Source organism: Varroa destructor, unplaced genomic scaffold (genome assembly GCF_002443255.2).
Source record: "Varroa destructor unplaced genomic scaffold, Vdes_3.0 BEIS01000007.1, whole genome shotgun sequence".
Classification (NCBI taxonomy): domain Eukaryota; kingdom Metazoa; phylum Arthropoda; class Arachnida; order Mesostigmata; family Varroidae; genus Varroa; species Varroa destructor.
In genome coordinates, this window is record NW_019211460.1 from 21,505,433 (window position 1) to 21,527,619 (window position 22,187).

The 22,187-nt window shown below is 42.3% G+C and overlaps 2 protein-coding genes across 10 annotated transcripts in view; one reads left to right on the top strand and one right to left on the bottom strand.

Annotated features, from left to right (window-relative positions):
- Positions 1-22,187, top strand: part of bbg (PDZ domain-containing protein big bang) — a 209,318-nt gene that overhangs the window by 136,374 nt on the left and 50,757 nt on the right. The window lies entirely within an intron of this gene.
- Positions 9-20,983, bottom strand: LOC147754445 (uncharacterized). 2 transcript variants are annotated; one of them, XM_086974824.1, is made up of 4 exons: positions 20,721-20,983; positions 17,416-17,630; positions 15,623-15,682; positions 9-4,865 (listed from the first exon to the last, which is right to left on the bottom strand). In XM_086974824.1, the coding sequence occupies exons 2-4, from the start codon at positions 17,569-17,571 to the stop codon at positions 4,707-4,709; spliced, it is 375 nt and encodes a 124-aa protein (XP_086830950.1). In that variant the 5' UTR covers positions 17,572-17,630; positions 20,721-20,983; the 3' UTR covers positions 9-4,706. The 2 variants fall into 2 exon arrangements, with proteins under 2 accessions (XP_086830950.1, XP_086830951.1); XM_086974825.1 differs by lacking the exon at positions 9-4,865 and adding an exon at positions 12,728-13,849.

Here is a 22,187-nt window from a genome sequence, read left to right on the forward strand (position 1 = left end):
TCGTCTATCTGTAGCAATTAAAACTTTTGTCGTTAGTATTCTATTTGACGCGATCATTGTATATTCGTTGTCTGTTTCGTGTGTTTTTTCTGATCTGTACCGGTATTCGTTATTCCTCAACGATGTCCTTTGGCTGGCGCTTTACCTGATGAGAGGCAGATCTCCGGTGCGTTTTCCATTGCTGTTTCTAATCTGATTTGCCTAACTAGTTACACTTCGTTGCGACCTCTTTTCAGTCGTACGAAATGACAAACGGATACACTGTCATCAGCTATTGAAACTGTGTATCTATTCACTTCTTATCTGTGTTTACGGCTTTTTATTAGCTGCTGCATGAGCTGTCACTGAGTACGGCAGCTGATCGATCAGAGATAGTCAGAAAAAAGAGTGTTGGGCTTTTCTTACGCTGCTCCGTTCGTTTCAACTTCAATCGAAGCGATCAAAGTATACGGATCCCGCGAATAGCAGATAGCGACAACAACAACGGCAGCAGAAATCATTTACGGGCGTTCGATAAACAGTGGCCACTTCACGCGTGTTCCCCCGGCATATAACTATTGTTCCACATATGCGGAATGCCTGCCCGCAATGTACGCGTAACGACCCGTATCCGGATTGCACTGGTGACTGTTAATTATAAGAATTATAAAAAAAAAAAGCCCTGCATTTCTCCTTCAAAAGAAAAAAATCGAAAACAACAATTAGAGAAATACCGACGAGTGTTCAAGTACCCGAAGGGATCCAAAGAGGAACGACTGGCCGGCTACCAGCCTGGTAGCATCGACCTCACCATCATAGCGATTGCGACCATGTGCCGCTTGCATCTTTGATCACTTTATCATCGTCATATGTACATGTACAATTTTATTCCCCCTGTACAACGCGTGTTAGAGTGTTGTTACTGGGGAGCCATGTCGAGGCGACAAGATATACATGCGGCAAGCCCTACGTCTTTTTTTGCACAGCCCTTTCCGCTTTTAGCTATCATAGGACAGTATCATAGCGACAATATGCAACAGGCAGTCGCTGTCGATTCGTAGCTTCTCTTTTCCATCATGTTGCTGTTGTCTATACTAGCCCATCTAGGTGCACGCTATTCCACTATAGCACCTCTTGGCAAATATATGGGTTTTGTCTCGCCACATTGGTGATTCTCTGTTGCGATGTCACTACAACTGTTTCTAGTACATATGTACGTATCAGTAGGAAGGTACTACTTAGACGCGAATGTATACTGAGAATCCAACAGGCTTCAGGTGGCCTCTGCTGGCAGGTCGATCACCGGTCGGCTGGTTCCTGGCCATTGAAAAAAGGCCGAGTTGTCGAACTATCTGGGAAACCCTCTGTAAATATTGCACGGTAGCAATAATGCTGCATTTCATGCTGAGTGGTCAAATGATATATCAGCAGAAAGACGTGATATGCACGTAGCGTGCGGTTTGTATTGTATCTAGTTACCGTGACAACAGTACCGTTGTTATCATAATCTTCGTGGTACCGTTGATCTGGCCCAGCTGCACGTTGGCTGAGTTAATTTGTGTATGCAAACATATTACACGCGCGGCCTCGGAGACATTTTATGCGCAGAACTGACCTTCGTCCCGTTGCCGTAACCGTCGTTCGCGTTGTCGCTAAACTAAGAAGTTTTCTAACTCGCTCTTTGTTTAATGGACGTGCTTAGCTCGCTATGAAATATTCGTAGCGTGCACGGATTTGGTAGCGTTGTCCTGTAAGCGCACCGCCAGCAGCAGAGCTGATAGTACCGAACGCGTTGCAATACGTCAACGGTCGCTCGGCCACAGAGCTATCTACGGTGGCTAGAGGAGTGCAGCCGGTCGTAAGAACTTCAATTGAAGAGGTTACAGGGCAGAGTGATTTGTGGCTAGATGGCGAATCAACGCTAGTTTAGAAAAGTAGATGCATATTACTGTGGCGGCCCGTTGGGGTGTTGTGTCGATCTGTCTATGTCTATACGTTTATCTGTGCCTACTATTAAAATTTCACAGCTGACTAACGGGACCGTACAGGCTTCGCCGGTGAAAGGTTGCAGTAATATTACGGCCAGCAATAACAACGCTTATGAAGCCGGCCAGAACAGTATGAGCGACGTATAGCCAGTAATCCGCCAGTACGTATGGGCTGGAATAATACGGCGTCATATCGATCGGCGTCCACGCGTGCGTCGACGGCGTCAAGGTATCTATATATTGAGTGATCACGCCGGAAGACGGATATATGTACAATAGCGAATATGCGTTCGCGATACTTTTCGGCGATTCACGTTTGCTCATCATCACAATGAGCGGAAACGGTGCGCACATGGTTTTTCAGCGCACTCCGTCGCAGCGTGGCCAGCGTTGATGAAAACGTTTATTAAAAAATGGACCGTACGCAAAGGTAGTGATCAACGGGAACAGAAACATGAAACAACAAGAAAAAATAGGTATTAATTATCTTCCCTATCCTCTCGTTACCTAAGGCGATATATAGAGAAACAAATGAACCAGAAATGGAAGAAGATTGAAGACGGGTATACAAGACGACAAAAAAAAAGAATTATGTGAGAGTAAAACTGACCGTTTCGTCTGTTCCGCTCGGTGCTATCTATCACATTGTCGGTACTGCCTGCGATTTTGGTACCTGCCACGGTTATTATAATAATAATAGTAGTAGTAATCGATTGTTAGAGATTTTCGATACTCGGTTCCTGGTGGGCCGGTCCCGACAAAATCATGATTAACATCAACAAGCAAAGCTTTCAGACTGTTCACTCCTATGCAGAATAAAGCAGGACGATGCTGGTAAACGAGTATTTAGTAGAAGGGGGCGGAAGCAGGGATGCCCATGGCGGGTTGGCGGCTGTTGTATGTTAATTGTTCAGCTTTTTTATGCTTTTTTCTTATTGGAGCAACAAAACTTACGAAATGATAATTATTAAAACAATGAAATGATTATGGTGCTGATAAAGGAAAAATATTGTCGGCATACGCCGTTAACTGAAGCGGGAGGTATGTGGATTTGGTATTTTTTAGTAAAACAACTCTCAAACCGCAAATTTCCACGGCTTCTTGGTCTTCTCAAATAATAGGTTGGCTGATAGTAATAAAGGAGAATAACCATTGGTTTTCTATATAGATCGATTCTGCTAAGCAACAATAACGTCATGAATACATGAACACAGCCCTGTACGCGAGGTGCAAAGAAGCTAGCTGCGTTTTTCTGCAAAAAAACTAGTCTACCATCATTGGTCATTTTTTTTTTTTGACAAGACAGAATTTTGAATGGCCAGAGTAATAATACGAACCTTCCTAATAGTCCAGTCTTATAATTACAGTCTGCACAGGAAAGAATGTTTTTTTTTTTCACGTATGTACGGCTTCCTTCACGAAGTTGTTGGCCTAGTTTAATTGGAACACTATTATTCCATTGAAAATGGTATCTGTAGCAACATTTTGTACACTCAGTGTTATCAATACAAAGTGCGATTTGTATTGCCAATGATTGTTTACGTATCCGAAAAGCTTTGCGATGAGCTACGAGCTAATAGTCATTAAGTCTTATCTGGGACTGTCGTAAATAGGTCAAGTGTATTGAAGTCCTTTGACTACGTTCGATTCAACTGCCCGCTCTTTTCGATGCTCTGCTTTGTTATAATATGGCGTGGACAGATAGATGTCCATGTTTGAGAACAGGACTTTTGAAGAACAGGCTTACGATATCAATCTTGCTACCGCCTCAGCGATCACCGAAACCCCACCATCAACCAGCGTTACTAAAACGTCACTGCTACGCGTTCTAAAAATAGACTTACGTCGGGTACCGGTGCTAAACGTTGATTCAGACAACTAAAAGAGAAACACGCTACGCCTAACTTCGAATCTGGACTGCCGTCATTTCAATGGCTAGGCACGTTACCTCTACACCATCACGACGATATTGCGGGATATTATTTATTACCGATATAATATACATGTTCTCGATTAAGGCTAGTCTTCGTACCACCCCCTTATTCCGACTGAAATAATCTGACGGCATCCCAACTGGTTTACTGTTTAAGTTTATTTTTCTGTCATTATATCTGGTATATGCGTGTTGCTGGTACAGGAAGGTACGGCGCGGCTAACAGCGAGTCTATTCACTGATCGATTTCATTAAGCCAAAAATTACGAGCAATATGACTCAGGGATAACATTGATGTCGTAACCACAGGTAACTGGAATTGTCAAGCCTGTTATAACTTTAAGACATCTCTCCCACTGTGAAGTTCTGTCTTTCTGTACGTGCGTCCGAAGAGTTCTCGCGAAATTTCGGATCTGAGTCATTCACGAATCCACTTATTATATTAGTCCGGAACTTAAAATATCAGCGGCATTAGCCGCGGCGGATCCCTGCAGGAAACTCGGGTAGAAGACGGGACAGTAGTTAATAATAATTCAAGCGACGCCGTCTTAAAAACACGATTTAATTATTGAATATGTTTCCAAAGCTTCGTTTGCCAGGAAATCGACTGTCGACGTTTGGCGATAATTAACAGCTGAGAAGATTCTAACTGCGTATTTGTCGGAGGCAAACAGGCGACTATAATGCTGGTAAGAATAGTACTTTTGGACGGAAAACTGTTTTGATCTGCAGATATAGAAATTTTGATTGCCCCAATTGAAAGCCTGTAGCTTCGCTGCTGTGTCTTCTGTCGGCCGTTGGCGGCGTCAGAGGCAATTTTCATGGCTGTACGGCAGACAGCCGTTGCATAGTTTCTCCTTGTTTACGTATGTATGCGCCTGATAAGGACAGGCAGAAGGACTCGGATAGATACCCGTCGGTACTATGTCAGCGCAACGAAATTCTCCACCGTATTCTCTTCCTGACTGACGACAAGAAAGGAAAGAAGAGAGGTTAATGGATGTAGACATTCGTCATTGTTGTGAAAAATCTTCTACCGTTACAGATTACGCATAGGACCCATGGAATAATTTTTTCAACTAGGACCAACGAAGATACCACCCATGGTGGTAATAACAAGTATCAAAAGTAATACTACATAATATAAAAACAACAAAAGGGAATAGAGTAAAAAACGATAACATCTGTCGACGTTTTATCTAATTTTTCCTCTACTTATACCTGACTGTGAAATGTAACTTTCCCTTATAAACAGATGTCGCTGTAGCGACTGTCAGTCTAATTGGCGATGGTACCTCTCATTTGAGCTCCATATTATTCATTTAAAAATTACTGCATATATCGCACTAGATCATACATTTTCCACAGTGGTTTCCTTTTAGATTCGTACCTTGATATGCTATCAATGAACATGCATTAATAATAAATGGCCTGCCTCTCTACGTACATGTACCCGGGAAAGATTAAACACTAGTTGGATAGGTGAGGCCAACAAACATATCCAACTACCTCTGAGCATACTTACTAAAATATGCCACCGCTAGCAGCAGCCAGAACACCGATGACGCACAGACGAATGAAAGGATGAAGTAAAAAAAACAACGAAGTGTGAAAAAAATAAATCGTACACGAAACAATACAAATAATGAAAAAGGCACTTTTGTTTATTCGGAGGAAATCAACGACCTGCACGCACACAGTGCTCATACTTTTTAGGAGTATTCCTCAACGCATCAAAAAAGTGCGCTTGATTTTTATTTTTATTGTAGTTACCTTCCAACTTAGTTGTTCGTCAATCCCTAGATTAGTTTGTCAGTGATCGATAATCTAGGGATTATCGCAGCAGCGACAAACAAGTACCGGTATGGGTACAATGGCTATCGCCAATACGAATACTAGCATTGTTTCGTGTGGCCTGTTACGTGTGACCGCTGCTCCCTGACGATGAATAATCGTGGTAATAGACAGAGGGATCAGCAGCCACGACGACATATTTGTGCATCTTTTCTAGTTGCCATTGTTGTTACATTTGGCCTTGCTACCGTCGCCGCTGCTGATATCGAATTTACCGCCCCTGCTGATCTGCGTCCTACACTTTCAACGCAGGCCGCCATAATGGTTTTGTCAATGTTCACTTGTTCTGTCCTATAGAGCTACCGTAGATGACTGTCAAAATGAGAAAATTAGAAAAAATCCATGTATTGGGCGTATACGATATGGATATTCAGTTTGTGATTAATGATATAGTAAGTACCTAACAGTGTATTTAAAATGGCTCTCTCGTTACAACAACAGCGGTATACCAATGTAGGAGTAGAAAACAAAGAGACGCATAGATAAGACAGGTGGGCTTATAATGCTAGTGTGCAATCAGCATCCCAGGTAGGTAGAACCATATGCGAATTGAATCCAAAGTACATGATACTGCACATGTAGGGGGGAACAGCGTTTTATACGAAGCATGTATAGATATTATTGATACATTCGGTTTGTGAAGAACACAGGGAAAAGAAAGGACAACGACTAAACGATCCTGACTGGCCTTATTGCTGTGTTTCGCCAAATAAAAAAAATTCTGATAAAGAAAGGCTCACCAACCCATTGAAGGACTCGGCGCTTAGTTATAGCGGTAGCGGCGCCGGTGCGTACGGGCGGCTTGCAGTCGCAATGGCAGACTGCCAGTACGCCAACACCGACGAGCAGATTTATCGCCGTCATTAGCGACGTGTCGACCCTGCTAATGATTTTCGCATGGAAATGCAACGGTTATGGCGAGGGATAAGGTCGGCCGGCAACGGAGCAGGCCAATGGTGATTCGAGCTGAAAACTTCCCCTGTGCATATGAGCGCTTCCCTTGTCTGTCCGCTTGTTCACGTGTCCGTGCATGTATTATACATAATGGCTTTTTGGAAGAAAAGTGCTAACGAAAATTTGACATGTAGTGACAAAACATCTATAGGTAACGATTTTCCCTTAGGTGGTGCACAGTAGTTTTGCCGCTGACCGACGAGCTGATCTGCAAATCTGTTTAGTACCGTGTCTTGTGCTGCTGTTCGGGGAGCATTCGGACGATGGCGAGGGACTGGTAAAGCTGAGCATGCTTTACGCGTTTATCCTTTGCATAGGCGACTCGTTAGTTTTGACAGCGCAGTGGACAACGCGGTCCGATGTAGAACACGTAATAATCTAGGTTCGAACACGGGGGCAGGCACGCTTTGTTTTCGCTGAGAAGCACGCATGTAAAGCAAGAACGGCGCTGAACAAGTAAAACATTCAGATCTACGAATCTGACCTGCTACGGCGACATCACAAAAAAAGTGACGGTCTCCAGAGAATAATGCATGTTTGTTTATGATGCTTATATAGATTAATAATATGCGTTTGATGAGTATATGAGATTATAAGCTTACTGACTAATTAGATCACGGAGATTTCCCGGTAAGCAGTCAATTTTAGACAAAGGAGGTTTTGCCAAAGTTTGGAGTAGCAAAATAGAATTTCCTACCCCATCGAGATGTTAAATGCAGACCAAACATTTTGCGCAATTCAGGGACAATCGTAGATTCGACCGCTGGTCTGGATTATGTGCTAAGTTCTTTTTCTTGCCAGACATACCAGACATATATTTGGTATCCATCAAAAGCACGTTTATTACGATTTGAACATATTATCTGGATAGGTGGCGCTATCATCAGCAGAACATAAGGCACCATATTTAGCATGGGAGTGTGCAATACGGATACACCAGAATTCAATGCCAAAGTTATCTGTGGAACGAATATTCCTTGATAAACGATGTAGCGGAACTCTGTATTGTTCATGCTTCTGCCGTAATGATCGTCCAACAAAACGACAATAGCCCTTCAGAAATTGCAAATGATGTGCGGGACATTGCCGGGCTCGTACAGCTCGATGCAAACCAGAAATGGACGAATACAGGACAGCGCTAAATTTTGAAAGCATGAAATTGCGCCTTACATTTGCAGAGGAGGAGTCAGGTTCCCGCCTTACTCGTATTCGATGCTAGTGTGGTTGCTTGTCAACAACAACTGGCCATTGCCGAATGAAAAGCCATTGGGTGTCACCACTTAATGCAGTTGCGTTCGTAGGTTAAGGGAAGGCGCGCTCGTGCAGATATTACGTATAAGGTAGTAATGTTTACCAGAAAAGTCAATCAAAGGCTAAAGTGGATGGCAAGCAGAAGAAATCAAATATGACTCAGTTTTTGTCAGTTTCTATCCTTTTTCGTTATTTCATCCAACCATTCCATTTTTGCCACGTGGATTTCGTGGGACAACTCATTACCGGTTTCTGAGAGAAAAGCAAAGATGAGGCTACATATATACCAGCTACTTTAGCCCGAGTTGTCCGTAAAGTTCTAGGTTCAGTCGACGTTACGGCCAATGCAAGCCTTGATCCTGCGATAAATTGTCCAAGCTAAAATACACGTCCGCACGATTCGGACAAAGGCAAAATGTGTTGGGCCATCAACATCAACGACGGCGGCGCCATTCCTTAACGAGTCTCCATGTAAGCAGCATGTCTGTCTCTGAGTACATGTGGCATAGAATGGGGGTGTCCACTTATTTGTGTCATGGACTCTCCACATTTGAGTGAGCCTTTCTTTCATTGGTCCGTCCGTCCGTCCGCACCGACTGCTTGGGCCCGGCCATTGTCGTTATCATTAACGGTGACAATTTCCAACTGCTACACCAGATCAAACCAAGCTAATTACAAACATTAAAGGCCACGAACTTTACTACCGACTGTGTTCTCTTATGAGGGGACTATATTCCTCCTCGGTGTCCTTCCGTTATGTTTGCCTTTCGTGAGCAGTCGCGATGGGACGGGTAGCTGAATGTAACAGGAGAACTTCTGAAACATGGTGACCAGCTGTGACGAACGACTCCATTTTAGTAACGGTTCCCGATAGCAGCAGAAAAATCGTACTTTCCATAGAAGGTACTATGGAAAATATGACTGGGGTGCGCTCTTCTGAACCAACACTACCACGTCATATATCGATAGCCAGATACCGATGGACACCTACTAGCTAAGCAGCACTGATACCTACCTTTTTGTAATTTTCAGCTTAGCTGGTATCAGCTCTGGAAGGATGCTAATGACGGAAAATAGAGATGAGATGAAGATCATATAGCTTTTGCAACTGAAAGGCGCAATTCATAAAGAATGTAACTAATAAACCAGTCAATCTACATCAGCTTCACGGGTTTTCCGTGTCTACGCCTGCGCTTGCCAAACCCAAATTTAACGAACCCAATGTATTACAAGCTCGTCCATTAGATTCATCCAGATCTTATCCATGTAATATCCAGCAGAACGAGCAGTAAAAGGCGCGCGCAAGGCAATGGCAGTAAAGCACGTAAGATCGAGCCGATTTCGACGCGTTTCGTAGTGGGTGTGGTATTCGACAGTTATTAGCCACCAGCTCGTAAGAGCCACTGAAGTAACAGCAGAAGCAGCCTCATCACCAGGGGAGAATCGTGCAGTTGTTTTTACTGCTGCTGCCCAGGAGATTGTTGGTTGGAGCGTTCCCTCGACGCTGCTGCCGTTGCTTTCTACATCCAATGTTCTGCCTGATTACGGCGAGCTTTGCTGCGTACGTTGTCGTTGACGTTGTTTCTAGTGCAACTCGGGCCCCGGTTCAGCGGCGAATCGAAATTCTAATATCGGTCGCCATAGAATATTCGACATACTGCAAATGCTATGGTAGAAGTAGAATCGATATAGGCTCATAAGAGTATCTGCCGTTACTCGATAAACGATGAAAAGTTATACACGAACTAAAGCGCTTGTTCTTATCGAAACAGCCATAGCCGAAGTTAGGTAGAATAAACAGATCGAGGTAAGAGATAAATGTAGTGCGACAATGTCGTCTATGTAGACCTAGTCGTGTGCATGTCCATCATTTTTTTTAAAATATTTTTCAATGGACCTGTACTGGTTATCAAGTGCCTCCTACGTGTTGAGGTCCTCAGCCGCTTTGGACGTCATTGCAGTGAGGCCACTGAAGTTATCGGGGTATGCTATGACGTTAGACAGTCTTAAATATATCTGTCTACATGAGCACAAGTACGAGGCAATCCAAAGCGTCGAATTTCCTACAACTAACACTGTTACTAAACATTAAATGCACTAAGCTCACCCAATAATATATAGTTATTCAGTAGTCTCTTGGACTCGTCGGGGGCATATGTGACACATGCCCTCGCAAAGATTCCATCAATAGGTTTCATGTTAGCATATGAAGGACATTGTAAAAAATAAAGTACGTCGTAGAAAACCGGGTAGTTAGATACCAGCCGTTGTTACCGATACCAATCGAAATTGAAGTCACACTTGTTTTCATGACATTCGTTTTTTTTGTGTTATTATGGCGTTAACCTCTGGAATGCCTGTAACTTCCGGTATGTTCCTTAATTGCTTTCTTTTACTATTAGCGTCTATGTCATATTAAAGTATGTTTGTAAATATTACGTCATGTATATAGGCATAAGAAAATAGTATATATATGAGAGACATTTCTAATGTATACAGCATTGGTTGATAGGAGTTACGGTCTAAATAAGCACATGAACACTATCTGTAGCGCCAACATATGTGGCTAGTGTAGGCAAGTACCTTGTTTAAGGTATGGCAGAAGTCACTCTCGCAAATTTTCATTCCGTTCACCATAGCAGCAATGCGTTCATAAACTGTCCCTTCTTCTGAAAGGAAGTTATGAGCTGATCAGAGCTACGGCGGTTCCGGAAAATAGTCCGCCTATCATTCAAAGTTCTCGTGCTATTATGTGTTAATCTCGTTTGAGAGTGGGGATGTTCTCCCCGTCTAAAATTGGCCATTGATCTAATTGCAACTGCTGAGTGGACAAAACCTGGTCGCAGGAGTGATCAAGACAAATGTCAATTAAATTGAATAATAATAGACAAATTCGCGGGTAATACTTTGGCGAAAAATGTCATGTTCATTATCCGAGATATACGTTTTCATTCCGACGCATCTTCTAAAGAAACAGTATAAAAATAGTCCCAATATATCGTTGCCGCTAGGTATAATGGTCGGCACGAGTCAGCCGCACAGCTGGCGTGTCCTCTCGTATTCACTGGAATGGGAATATATCGTCTTGCCAGACTGTTTCTTATGCATGCATATATACGCGATTACGGCTGTCCAACTTCGTCTGTACTGACTAGTTTTCTATTTATCGAGCGGTGCCTAGAGGATCTGGCTTCAGACAGTGGCAATTTAGCGAATGATATGTGACGGCTGAAACCAATGACGCTGGGTCATTGACAAACTAACCGTTACGGTTGGACCCAGCTCCGGTGGATGAGTTTAAGCAGTGACATATTGACGTATCCCGCATATCCGCTCGCGAGATAAGTTGATGCCTACGTCGGCCGACTATGTCAGTGGAGCTATTTTTAGCGAGTGGTGCAAAGAAGCGTTTCAAGAAGATGATTAAGTATAAGAGTGAGCGTCAAAAGCAGCTGTCTGGTTACTACAGAGGCCTATATACATATTAACGGCTAGTCGCCGCTGTTCATTTGGAGTGAGCCCAGTTCATGATGTGAAGGTAGGACGCAGCGATAAAAGTGGGGTTCTATTGCCTATGGGCGCGGCTGATGTTGTATTAGTGTCCTGACATCGTGCTGACTGTCCGGTAGAGATCATGCGTCGACATGCCTACCAAAGGTGAACATAATACATTAAAATATAATAATAATTACGTTTCGACTACTAGAATCTAAAAGCACAACCTCTAGGCCTACTTAGTACCGGCCGTCTACGTCTAGTAAAGAATATACACTGTCACGTAACGCTAGTGAAGACGTCATTAAGATTATAGGGCGATAACGGTCACATCTATGAGCCCCAGCGCATGTAACTCAATATTCACATTCGTAATAACGACGACAGTAAAAAAAAACTTCCACAATGGCCTTCTGGCTTTCGTTGCCACTTGAGTCACACGGATACAGTGCTTAATAAAAACGATAGATAAAATTTTCCTGAATAGGAGTTCAAACGAGGTCTCCGTGAGAGTCGTCGTCGTCGCCTTTCCCAGACGAAGAATGGCCTCTTTTACTTTCAGGTCACTTTCACCGCTCAAGGCGACCAGGGACCTATAGAACTAGGACAGGGTGCTCAGATGAGGGTCTGACCACACTCATCGGTATTGGGCAACGGGAAACCAACTCGGGTCTTTTAAGACCCCGCTCAGTGGGGCGCGACAATTTCTTATTTCTAATCAACAGGTCTGCTACATTTAAGAACATTAATAGTAACAAACAGAAGAGGAGTGGTTGCTTATCAGGAAAATGCGCGTTTTCAGTGACGATGGGCTTGTTCGTTTGACACAAAGCAAACACGGGACCATATGGGAACGTTGTAGGTTCGGAGATGTACCATTTTGTGTATCAACGAACGGCCAAGCCACAGCTAATGTAGCGACTGTAAAGCGGCACTTTAACACGCGATGACCAAAGATCGTTTATACACTAAACAGAAACACAAATGATTGAGCCGGAAATAACTTGCAAATTAGCTCACTTTTATGCTGCTCATTATAGTAACTATGAAATGAATGCTACTATTCTACTATTATTAACTATCAACTAACCCAGGGCAGCCGTTGAGAATATCTTCTTCTGAGGCTATGTTGGGTATATTATTATCTTGGTATATTAGGGTAATATCAGGGGCAGATTACCTCTGTGCTACAGTAGTTTTCTGACTAAAATAAACGTAACGACGCACACAGTGTGCTAGCCGTAAAATGTTTATCCATTTATTTCGGCACGCTTCAGAGTCCTATATATATATATATATATATATATATATATGCGGATATGTGCATAGTTGATATGTTTTATGTTAACAGTATGCATTTTTTCATTACTGGGAACAAAGAGAAGCAGAAGAAAGCCAATAAAAGAAAAATGAATCTAACTTCTACTGCGGCATCCGAATTGCCCCAGCTCGTAATCGGCAGCTGGGGCTTTTCACATCATCTACGATAAACTTTTCTGTATTTTAAGCATAGGCATTTTCCACCACATTAGTTAATATTCTAGATGTTTTTATTTCGCTGCTGACCGACTATAAACAGCAGTTGTTTGTTACTTTCGCACAAAGGATCGTATATTGCTATATCAGGAATAGGTGACGACTAGTACGCCATCGGTTCGCAAGGTGGACTTTCGCGTGTCTCGCGCTTACATTTCGCCGGTCACATACTATTTCAATGTAGCATAAAGTACTTCCTTGTATTCTATGTTGCTCGCATTGTTATGGATATAAATGTGTTAAAACGTAATTGTTCTTCTCCCATACATTTTTTTCATCTTTATGCAGTGAGCAACTCTATAATCTGCTGTAGTTAGTTATGATAGCCGATCATCTTGATGATTATGATAGACATCCGAAAGAACCGTTTTTTAGTCAAAGTTTCCAGCGGGCCCTGATCATACTCGGCCGAAAACGTCAGATTTTGCGCTAGCGTGCATAAAAGATAAAACAGTTTGCTCTGTATTGTTCATCGTTGCAATCGCTACTGGTGATGCCGTTGTTATGACGAGTAAGATAAACCGACATACGAAAGGATATCTAACGGCCTGTAACGTTGGCTGTTGTTTGTTGAGATGAGCTCGGAGAGAATGGCCGAACACGCTAGACGTATGAAGCCTTAATGAAGTGACTGAGGAAACAGTAGCTGGAGCGAGGTATCATCAGGAAAAAATCGTCTGCAATAATAGCCAGTCAATGATATAGTCACCTCAGCAGCATCGCTATGTCGGGAGCAAGCGTATCAGGACGTAGCTCCTTAAACGGTACTATTTACTAGCGGTATTGTGTTCGAAGCGTTGGTACGGCGTGTGACCTGACGTCGATGAAGGATATATCGCGCACGAAGATCTTAACAGTCCTGGAATACCAGCCCGAACCCAGCTAGCCAAGCTAATTTAAACGCGGCTGGCCGGTTGAACTTATTATAAAAGAGAGTACTAAATCTTAAACTAAAAAAATCGTCCACTGCGATCGCTCTATCGATCTACGAAACCAGGTAATGTTTTGCTTCACGGCAGCACCTTCGAGCAGGAATAGGGTCCCAGCAATAGCTGCCAACCCAAATTCGTTCTTACCGTAGCTGTCGTTGTCGCTATTAACTACAACGCATATATTCTACTGACAGTTGGGCGATCTTCGCGTTTTTGGAACCGGGAAATCGATGGGAATTTGTTAAACAATAAGCAGCACACAAACGTGCTAGCAGGTTAGCTACCCCAGCCGTGTGGGGTAGTGCGTGTTCTAATAAAATATCATCACAAGAACATCAGCCACAAAGGTGCTAACAAAATCGACGGAAAAAGAATTCTGTACATGATATGTATCTGGATGTAGTATGAGTACATATTGCTTATAAAGAAATATGCGAGAAAGTTCTAGCAGATGTCTCTGTTTCCTGCGCAACCCGACGCTACTCTTAGGGAACAATAGCAGCGTCAGTTTACGAATAATATTATCAACAGCCATCTTTATCACAAATTTAAGCATTAAGGACAGCAACGACTGCGAGCTAAAAGAGCAGCCATTGTCTATACTACCGTTGCGGGAAAGAACAACGAGACAAAGTCAAGTGAATAGCGGAAGCGACGTGGCCTGGAACGAGGAGTGCAATTGAAGGAAACAATGTTTGCCCTGTGGCCCATTTTGAGTCAGAAGAACAACGTCCATTGATTAATCTCGTTTATTTTCAGCAGTAGCTGTCGTAGTTTCTGTGTATGACGATTAGACAGCGAGGATGCTATGCATTTCGAGAAACAGAGTGCTTGATTTGGTAAGTAATCGTTATGGGGCGGGCTAAAGCGGATGGGCAACGTACAACAGAGCGTATTGGTAACGCAAGACGGGATATGGTCGGGTAGGGCAGTATCATTGGTTGTTTGACCGAACAGTCACAATTCTGACAATGACTACACACAATAATCGAACTTTGATTTGTCACAGTGTGGTAATGTCGAGCCAAAATGTTGTGAAGAGATATATTTTCAGCATAGAATCTGTGTCTAACGGAGTTGAGTTCTGTGAGTACAGCTTTATCGTTATTATTATGATTTAGAATTATCTGACGTGAATTCTAGTGTTGCCAATAGAGACTACAGTGGATTGATCTCCGAGTCCTTAATAAACTCGAATGCCAAATATCTACTTAATTCCTCTAACGGCCTCTTTATATCGAAGCGTTTCATGACCGTTCACTGTGAACGGTGCTACTAAAGTTGAGGTTCAAGGCCGTAAAGCCTTCCAGATCTAGGATGTCCCTTGAGAGGTGAAAGTGCGAAGTCACACGTAATCGAGCGCAGCTTGCATCGCTGCAGATTTATAGGGAGCAAGCGGCCTTCACTGGTTGGACTACCGTGTCAATATACTAAGATTCATTTTTTGTTCGTTACCCTTAATTCTTAATGACGAAAATGTTGCACCTGGTTATAAACTCCATTCGACCCAATCAGTACTGATGTGTAGAAATAATATAATTGTTGTTTGCTTCATTTTCTATGAGGCTCGTTTGTGATAGATCTGATGCTTTGCCAGTTAAAATAAAGTTCATTTTACTGGGTTATATTCTAGAGTCCTCATGATAATATCGTATTTGAAAAACGCTCGCGAAGTTTCTAGTTAAGAGGCGTTGACTTACTGGATAGTTTCGCGATGTATCACGGCCGTTTCCAGCAGAAATTTGAAAACATCCGAAAGCCTGGTAGGAGAGACAGAATTATAGCCTTAATTAGACAGAGCTTTGGATCATTGGAGTACATGATCTATCCTACAGGTAACCGAATACTTAGTACCTTTCGTTCTTTTGCAGACCATGTAGCACAACAGCCTCTACTTTGAAGTTACGGACATCGTACAGATTCTGTCAATAGGCGATCATTCGTAAGATCTCATTGGTTTTTTTTGTTCTTTGCTCCGCATCCCACCACTGTGCCACTATTATATTTAGCACGACTGCACTTGTTTTATAGTTATGACTCACCCTGCCGCCAGGCTGAATGGCAACGACTCAACTATCCCGGTTCGAGCTATCAATGAGACAAGCACTTAATGTATACACGACGATATAATGTATGACTAGAACGAAGATACCTATATTGATTGATGATCGATTTCAGTGTAGATTGACATTTGATTCAATAAGATGAATTCATGTTCTTTACCAGTAACTGCTGCCGTTGGAGAAGCGTTATCGCTATTAAGGTGTTACGGAACCTATATCAATGCCAGCGACCTGAGCCAATTACAAAGAACAATGCGATAAAGACGATAACAGCGATAATAAAATGAAGAGAACATGATAGGTAATTGCCGCCGTCCAGTTACTATACGAATATAAGACGCGTACGAATGAATATACGCGCTACAACAACCAGATGTATTCTATACCTATAGTAACTTAACCTTAATATGCGTATGTTATATATCTGACAGTCTCAGGAGATATTGTACTATTGGTCGAGCCGTTTATTGCCTGTGGTAAATGGCCACGAATCGGGTCTTTTGAAGAAAAACGGTACCATCGTAGACATTTCAATGAGGCGCTGCAACTTTGTCGCGCTAGAGATCTGTCTAGGCTTTTACAAGCAGCATAACTGGCAAGTGCCAGTGACGTTACAACCAGGCCGCTGCCATTATCAACAATGTGGCAGTAAGCCTCGTGTCAATGGCGGATGAAGCCCTAGGCGTATTTGCCCTCTCCCGTATTTATGCATAGACATGTTCGCGAGCAGCGGAGTGAACCCAGCAGGCATAGCACGGGAAAATATGTATGGGCGTATATTTTATGGCCAAGGATCACAACCTATCGACGTATAGCACAGAATGTTCATAAGACATGGATATAGGACGGACTGAGGAATAAACAGGCTCTTGTTAGCCCCAACGGCCACCCTTAATTTAACCTAACCCACGACAGAATAGATTCCTATCCCAAACAGCAAAAGTAGCCGTGGGTGTGGGTTGATGTCGATGTGCTGCTCAGTGTACTTAAATCACTTCGCTACTACTGCTATTCAAGAACATCAAGATGATATTGTACTTCGGTTCGACGAAGGCATCACTCAATAAAACAGAGAACGAGTACAACAAGGAGACTAACGATGTTATGCCTACGTCATCATATGTGTGAAATAGCCGTTCTATTGAAACAATCCGAAAAGTCGGTTTTATATCTTCAAAGACGTTTCTTCTTGTCGTCGTTGTTACCGTTAACGAGTTCGGGCCCGTAGTGAAAGTGCAGAGTTAAAAATTGAATGTACGGTTTTTCAACTCGTTCTCTCGACATACTACTAAAGCCGTTAGTGATCTAAAGTTCAGCCATGTGAAGTTATTTTTAGTCGGTTCGACATCGCAAGGGTTAGAAAGGAACCTCAGCTATTAAGGTGCACGAAAGAAACCATGAGGTGTGGTACATTTTCGCCGGATGCCTACCATGGGGTCTGTGTCGACGAACCCCGAAGGGTTCGGGTTAGGATACGACGCATCGCATCGCTCCAATTCACGCTTCTTAGGTACCCTGAGATCGCTGTTAGAGATGTGCAGGAGAACATCATTGAGCCTCTTTGGCCGACCTGGGTGTTTATACATTTTGAAACAGGTGAAAACTCTGGTAAATTGCTTGTCGATCGATGGAGTAAATTATGTCGCTGAAAACAGATCGATAGTAAAACTGATTAAATTTCTATAGGTTTTAATTTAGATTATCCTCCTAAGCATTTACTGACGGCTAAAGTTGTTTACAGGCACAATAGATCGGTGGACAGATTATTCAGGGATTGCCGTTTGCGACGTATAAATATTTAAATCACGAATTAAGCATTACATAAAGAGTAATATCTTGCTATCGAACGATTTAGTAGCATCAACACAATTCAATTTTAATTAATACGGACGCTTAGTTTTACCTATGGTTTACGAACGGGATCGTCATTGAGAAACGAACGCCATCTTACGAGTATCCAAACATCTGATAAACATTTGAAACAATGAGATTGAACGTCCAGGTTTTTGGGTTTTCCGGGCTGCCAAATTATTAGTCAGCATAATTCAATTCGATAATTGTTTTAAAGTTGATAATTCTGTTTTGCCAACATACAACTGCAAGCAATATCTACTATAGATGAACTTAAAAGTAAGATACGTTTTGTGCGCAATTTGACATCGTTGAGTCCTTCTTAGTCTACAACATTTCTCCTACACCGAATGGCCTATTCGAATTTCATCATTGTAGACATAGTTACAGTTGTCCTTGTCGTAGCACAGGAGAATCGTAAACCTACGCATGTTTGTTTATTTTGCCTATTTAGCCACGCCTTGGCATGATAATTGCGACCGATCAAGGATCCCAATTAGGACGACTAAGATAGCAATTAAACTAAAACGAGGAAATGTGTGTTAGAAATCAATATAACTGTTTATCAGAATAGAACGGTAAACGATTGTATACGTTACGTTGTACAATATCGATTTAATAGACTGGTTTCGTAGAATTAAAAGTTTATAATAATGATATGCAGGTAATCGTTAAGTTTCAAGTACAGTTTTGTATAGAAATTTATTGCTAATAATAAATAGTTGTTAGAATAAAGCTATTCGGAATTAATTCTATATGTAATCATGTATTTTTTTTCTATTTTAATAACACGATTTGGTAACTTTAGGTGGTAATGTGCTGCGGACCTGCATATCGTTCAAATACGTCAGCCCGCCAAATTTTCTAATTAGCGATCGAGTAGCCATGGTTCGTAATGATCGTCCCCCGCCAAATTCAAATTAAAACTCTCTAATATGCAGCTCTCTAGTATCCTTTCTTTGTTCGTTTGTGTAGTAATCATTCTGTAGTAAAATCAAATCGATTAGAGATTTAGCGGGTCAAAAGGTTACCAACGTAAATTACTACGATGTGCTACGATATATACGAAACTATAACATTTCTATGAGGTGCATAGCGCTGCTAGAGGCTAGGCATTACCTGGTGAGGGTGCCATTCGGTAATATTATGGATCAATGACAGTTTCAATCGATGACAACAAATGGATTCAGGTTTTTTTTCTGTATACTGCAGACGGCACGTTTCGATGCGAGAAACCGGTCAAGCATGAGTTATCGTACTTTTCTAGCCGTCGCAAGAACGGATTATAGACTCGCCAATGATCAAAAGAATGATAAGCATTGGCAATAAGGTTCCCTCACAAAACAACGAACACGTCATTATTATCGATACGTAAATGAACTGTACAATGTCAACTGTCGGTACTTTACGTTGTTGCTTGAACGCTTCAATGACGTTGTAACTTAACGCTTTAGTAGGTTCATTCAATTTAATTTAACTAACTTCTTATGTAGTTTACGCAGAAATAGCGTATAAACGTAAACACATAATCCGTTGTGACACTCCTTAATTCGTTGTCGTTGGATGGCATAATGCTTTAAAGGTATCTGATGATCGGCAGGACCGATGCCGCATCTTTTGCGTCTAGCTTGATATCAGCTTGACGCTCTTTTGCAGATATCGCACTGCTAGTGTTTGCTACTAGTATTTCCTGAGACAGTGGCGGCGGTAAAGCTAAGATTTTTTTCTGCAGTAGCTACAGTCGCAGCGGAAGCGCTAGAAGCAGATGACGTTGACTATGTGATAATCTGGCGGTTTTTCCCGCAGTCTTGACCGGGGAGAGTGCGTTTGGGGGTTATTCGGAACGGTTTTCGCACACACACACCTGGGAAAAAGTCAGTGTCACAGTATGCCGATCGCGGTCAACGGCAACAAACAAACATTCGTGCCGGGAAACGCACAATGAATTGGCGCAACGAAAAGATATTAAAGAGAATACAGTTTTTCATGATGATCATTTATAGCAGCATACTCTCTCTACCCCCGTGGAGTGTCACGTAGCGTTTATTACCATTAGCATTAGCACTAGGCGAATGGCCTATAGAAACGCTTAATCTGTTTGGCAGTTAGAGGCTGATACACGCAGAAGTGACAGAATGCGATAGTGGGACAGAAGCAAGATCGACAGTCGCCGCGATGATGGCAGGCCTCTAACACGGCGTACAGATGTGCGTTCATTGTCATAGCAAATGAAGGATTATGGACTTACTTCCGCCGCGTAGAGGCTGGAGTATAACTTAAGCAAATTTTTAATATTCCATTGGCATATGCAGCCCGCCCGGTTCACTGCCATATGATGATATATGTTGATAGAATTCTAACAATTGACACGGAAGAGGAAACGTCAGTGCGTATGAGAAACTTTGTTGCTTTTCTATATTTACATATAGTTGAAACATGCAAGTTTATAGCAACTTGTGGTGGCTATGTCGCTGTAGTAAACAGACATTGAGGGCACAGCCCATGTCTTCTATACCTCTATAGCTGATTTTTTAATAATAGTAGTAGTTGCAACGCACGATCAGCGCCCCACGGGCAACCTGCGGTTGATTTGCATATGATAGGCTCACAATGATTGTAACAGTGATTTTGTTGGTCCTCTATGGAACGTGCGTATAGTACAGTAAAGCCTATATAGTTTGTCAATGGCATTAGAAAAAAACATGTTCTTAAAGTCGATAAATTATGTATATAGAATTCCTTTTGCGTTTCCTAACTCCGCATCAGCTGCCCTCATTAGTCATTAATTCATCAAATAATCTACCCGTCTGACGTTTTGTACCTCGATAACAACGGCTCGCCGCAGGGAGCAATGAATAACTTAACAATTTAATGGCAGGCTTACCTTCGCTTGCCTCCGCTTCTGTGTTGTGACTTTTCTACGCTGAGCTTCAGGTCGCTCGCCTACCGCCACGCAAGTTTCTGCTACGGGATTGTCTTTTGACTGATATATAGCAGAACAGTCCAACCACTTTGGCGGTATTCAATATCAACTACATCATTTCGCTCAGAAAGCGTCATTTAAGCGTACAATGATTCCCTATTTGCTGTGACTCCAGCGTCAAATGCATATTATTTTGGCGCTGTTTTGCGTGGCCTTCGTTGCTGTTCGTCGTATCTGTCCATATCTCCGGCAGCAATTTTGCTGATTCGTTATAAAGGGGAAGACAAGATAAATATTCAACTTAGCGGCGGCGGCGGCGGCGGCGGCAGCAGCGTCGTCAATAGCGCCACGTGTCAGACGGTCTGTGGTTATCTTCGTCGCCGTCATCGTCAGTTCTGCCCATTGATTCCATCGATATTATGACACTTACATAATGATAATGTGAGTGCTAGCTACACGTGTGACGTGGTGGAGTGAGGTTGTCTAAGTGTAAAAGCGAAGATAAAAAGGGAAGGAGCAAAAAGGTAGGGCAACTGAAAAAGTCAGTTTCAAGGCCAGAGATAAAGCCAACGAAACATATATAGGTCATTATGTAGAAGGGGTCTAAGAAGCAAAAGAGACAACAATGTAAGGACTCTCCCATTAGAAAAAAACTTACATGTTCTATTTCAACTATTACTTTATGCATTGCGCTACGTTCACATACAGTAACACCAGAAGTAAATACAGGCGTGCACGAAGAATAGTAGTCAGCGATTTACGTCTGCGCACCCTGTTCTTCTGCCACCAATGAAACATCGTCAATTTTTTTTTTAAATCAGTGCAAACTGGTTTGGCGGCCGATTTCAAACGAACCACGGGCTAGTGATCAGCTGATTGGTGGGAACATAATCATAATATTAATAGTAAAATAAGACGGTAAATGCAGGTTTTTGCCATTGTAAAGGCTGACGGGATGAACAGCGGTTCGACGAGCATCTTCATTGGACCTGCTTGAACCCGAAACAGTTACAGTGGCCTCAGCAAAAACGACCAGTACTAATCAGTGCACAACTATGATAGAACATTATTCGATGATTTTTATTTACAAACGTCAAATTGTTTTATGTCGATGTTCAACCAAGCGACATGGGTAGACGGGTAACCGCCATATTTATCGGCCTTTTTACCATGCAGATAAGTATGAACGCCTATTAAGATATCTGCGCAGTTATTAACAATACATAAATATTACTTTTATTGACTTATAGCACGTAACGTATTGAATAAATCTACCCGACTCAAAATGGGCTACCTGCTAAAGCTCTTGCGAAGGTTCTGTACATTTTGAGAAAAACATTAAGACGAGACGCTCTTACGCATGAGATTTCCATCATTGAGCCTTCTCATCAAGTCATCACATTAACTCAGAAAGAATCATCGAAGCCG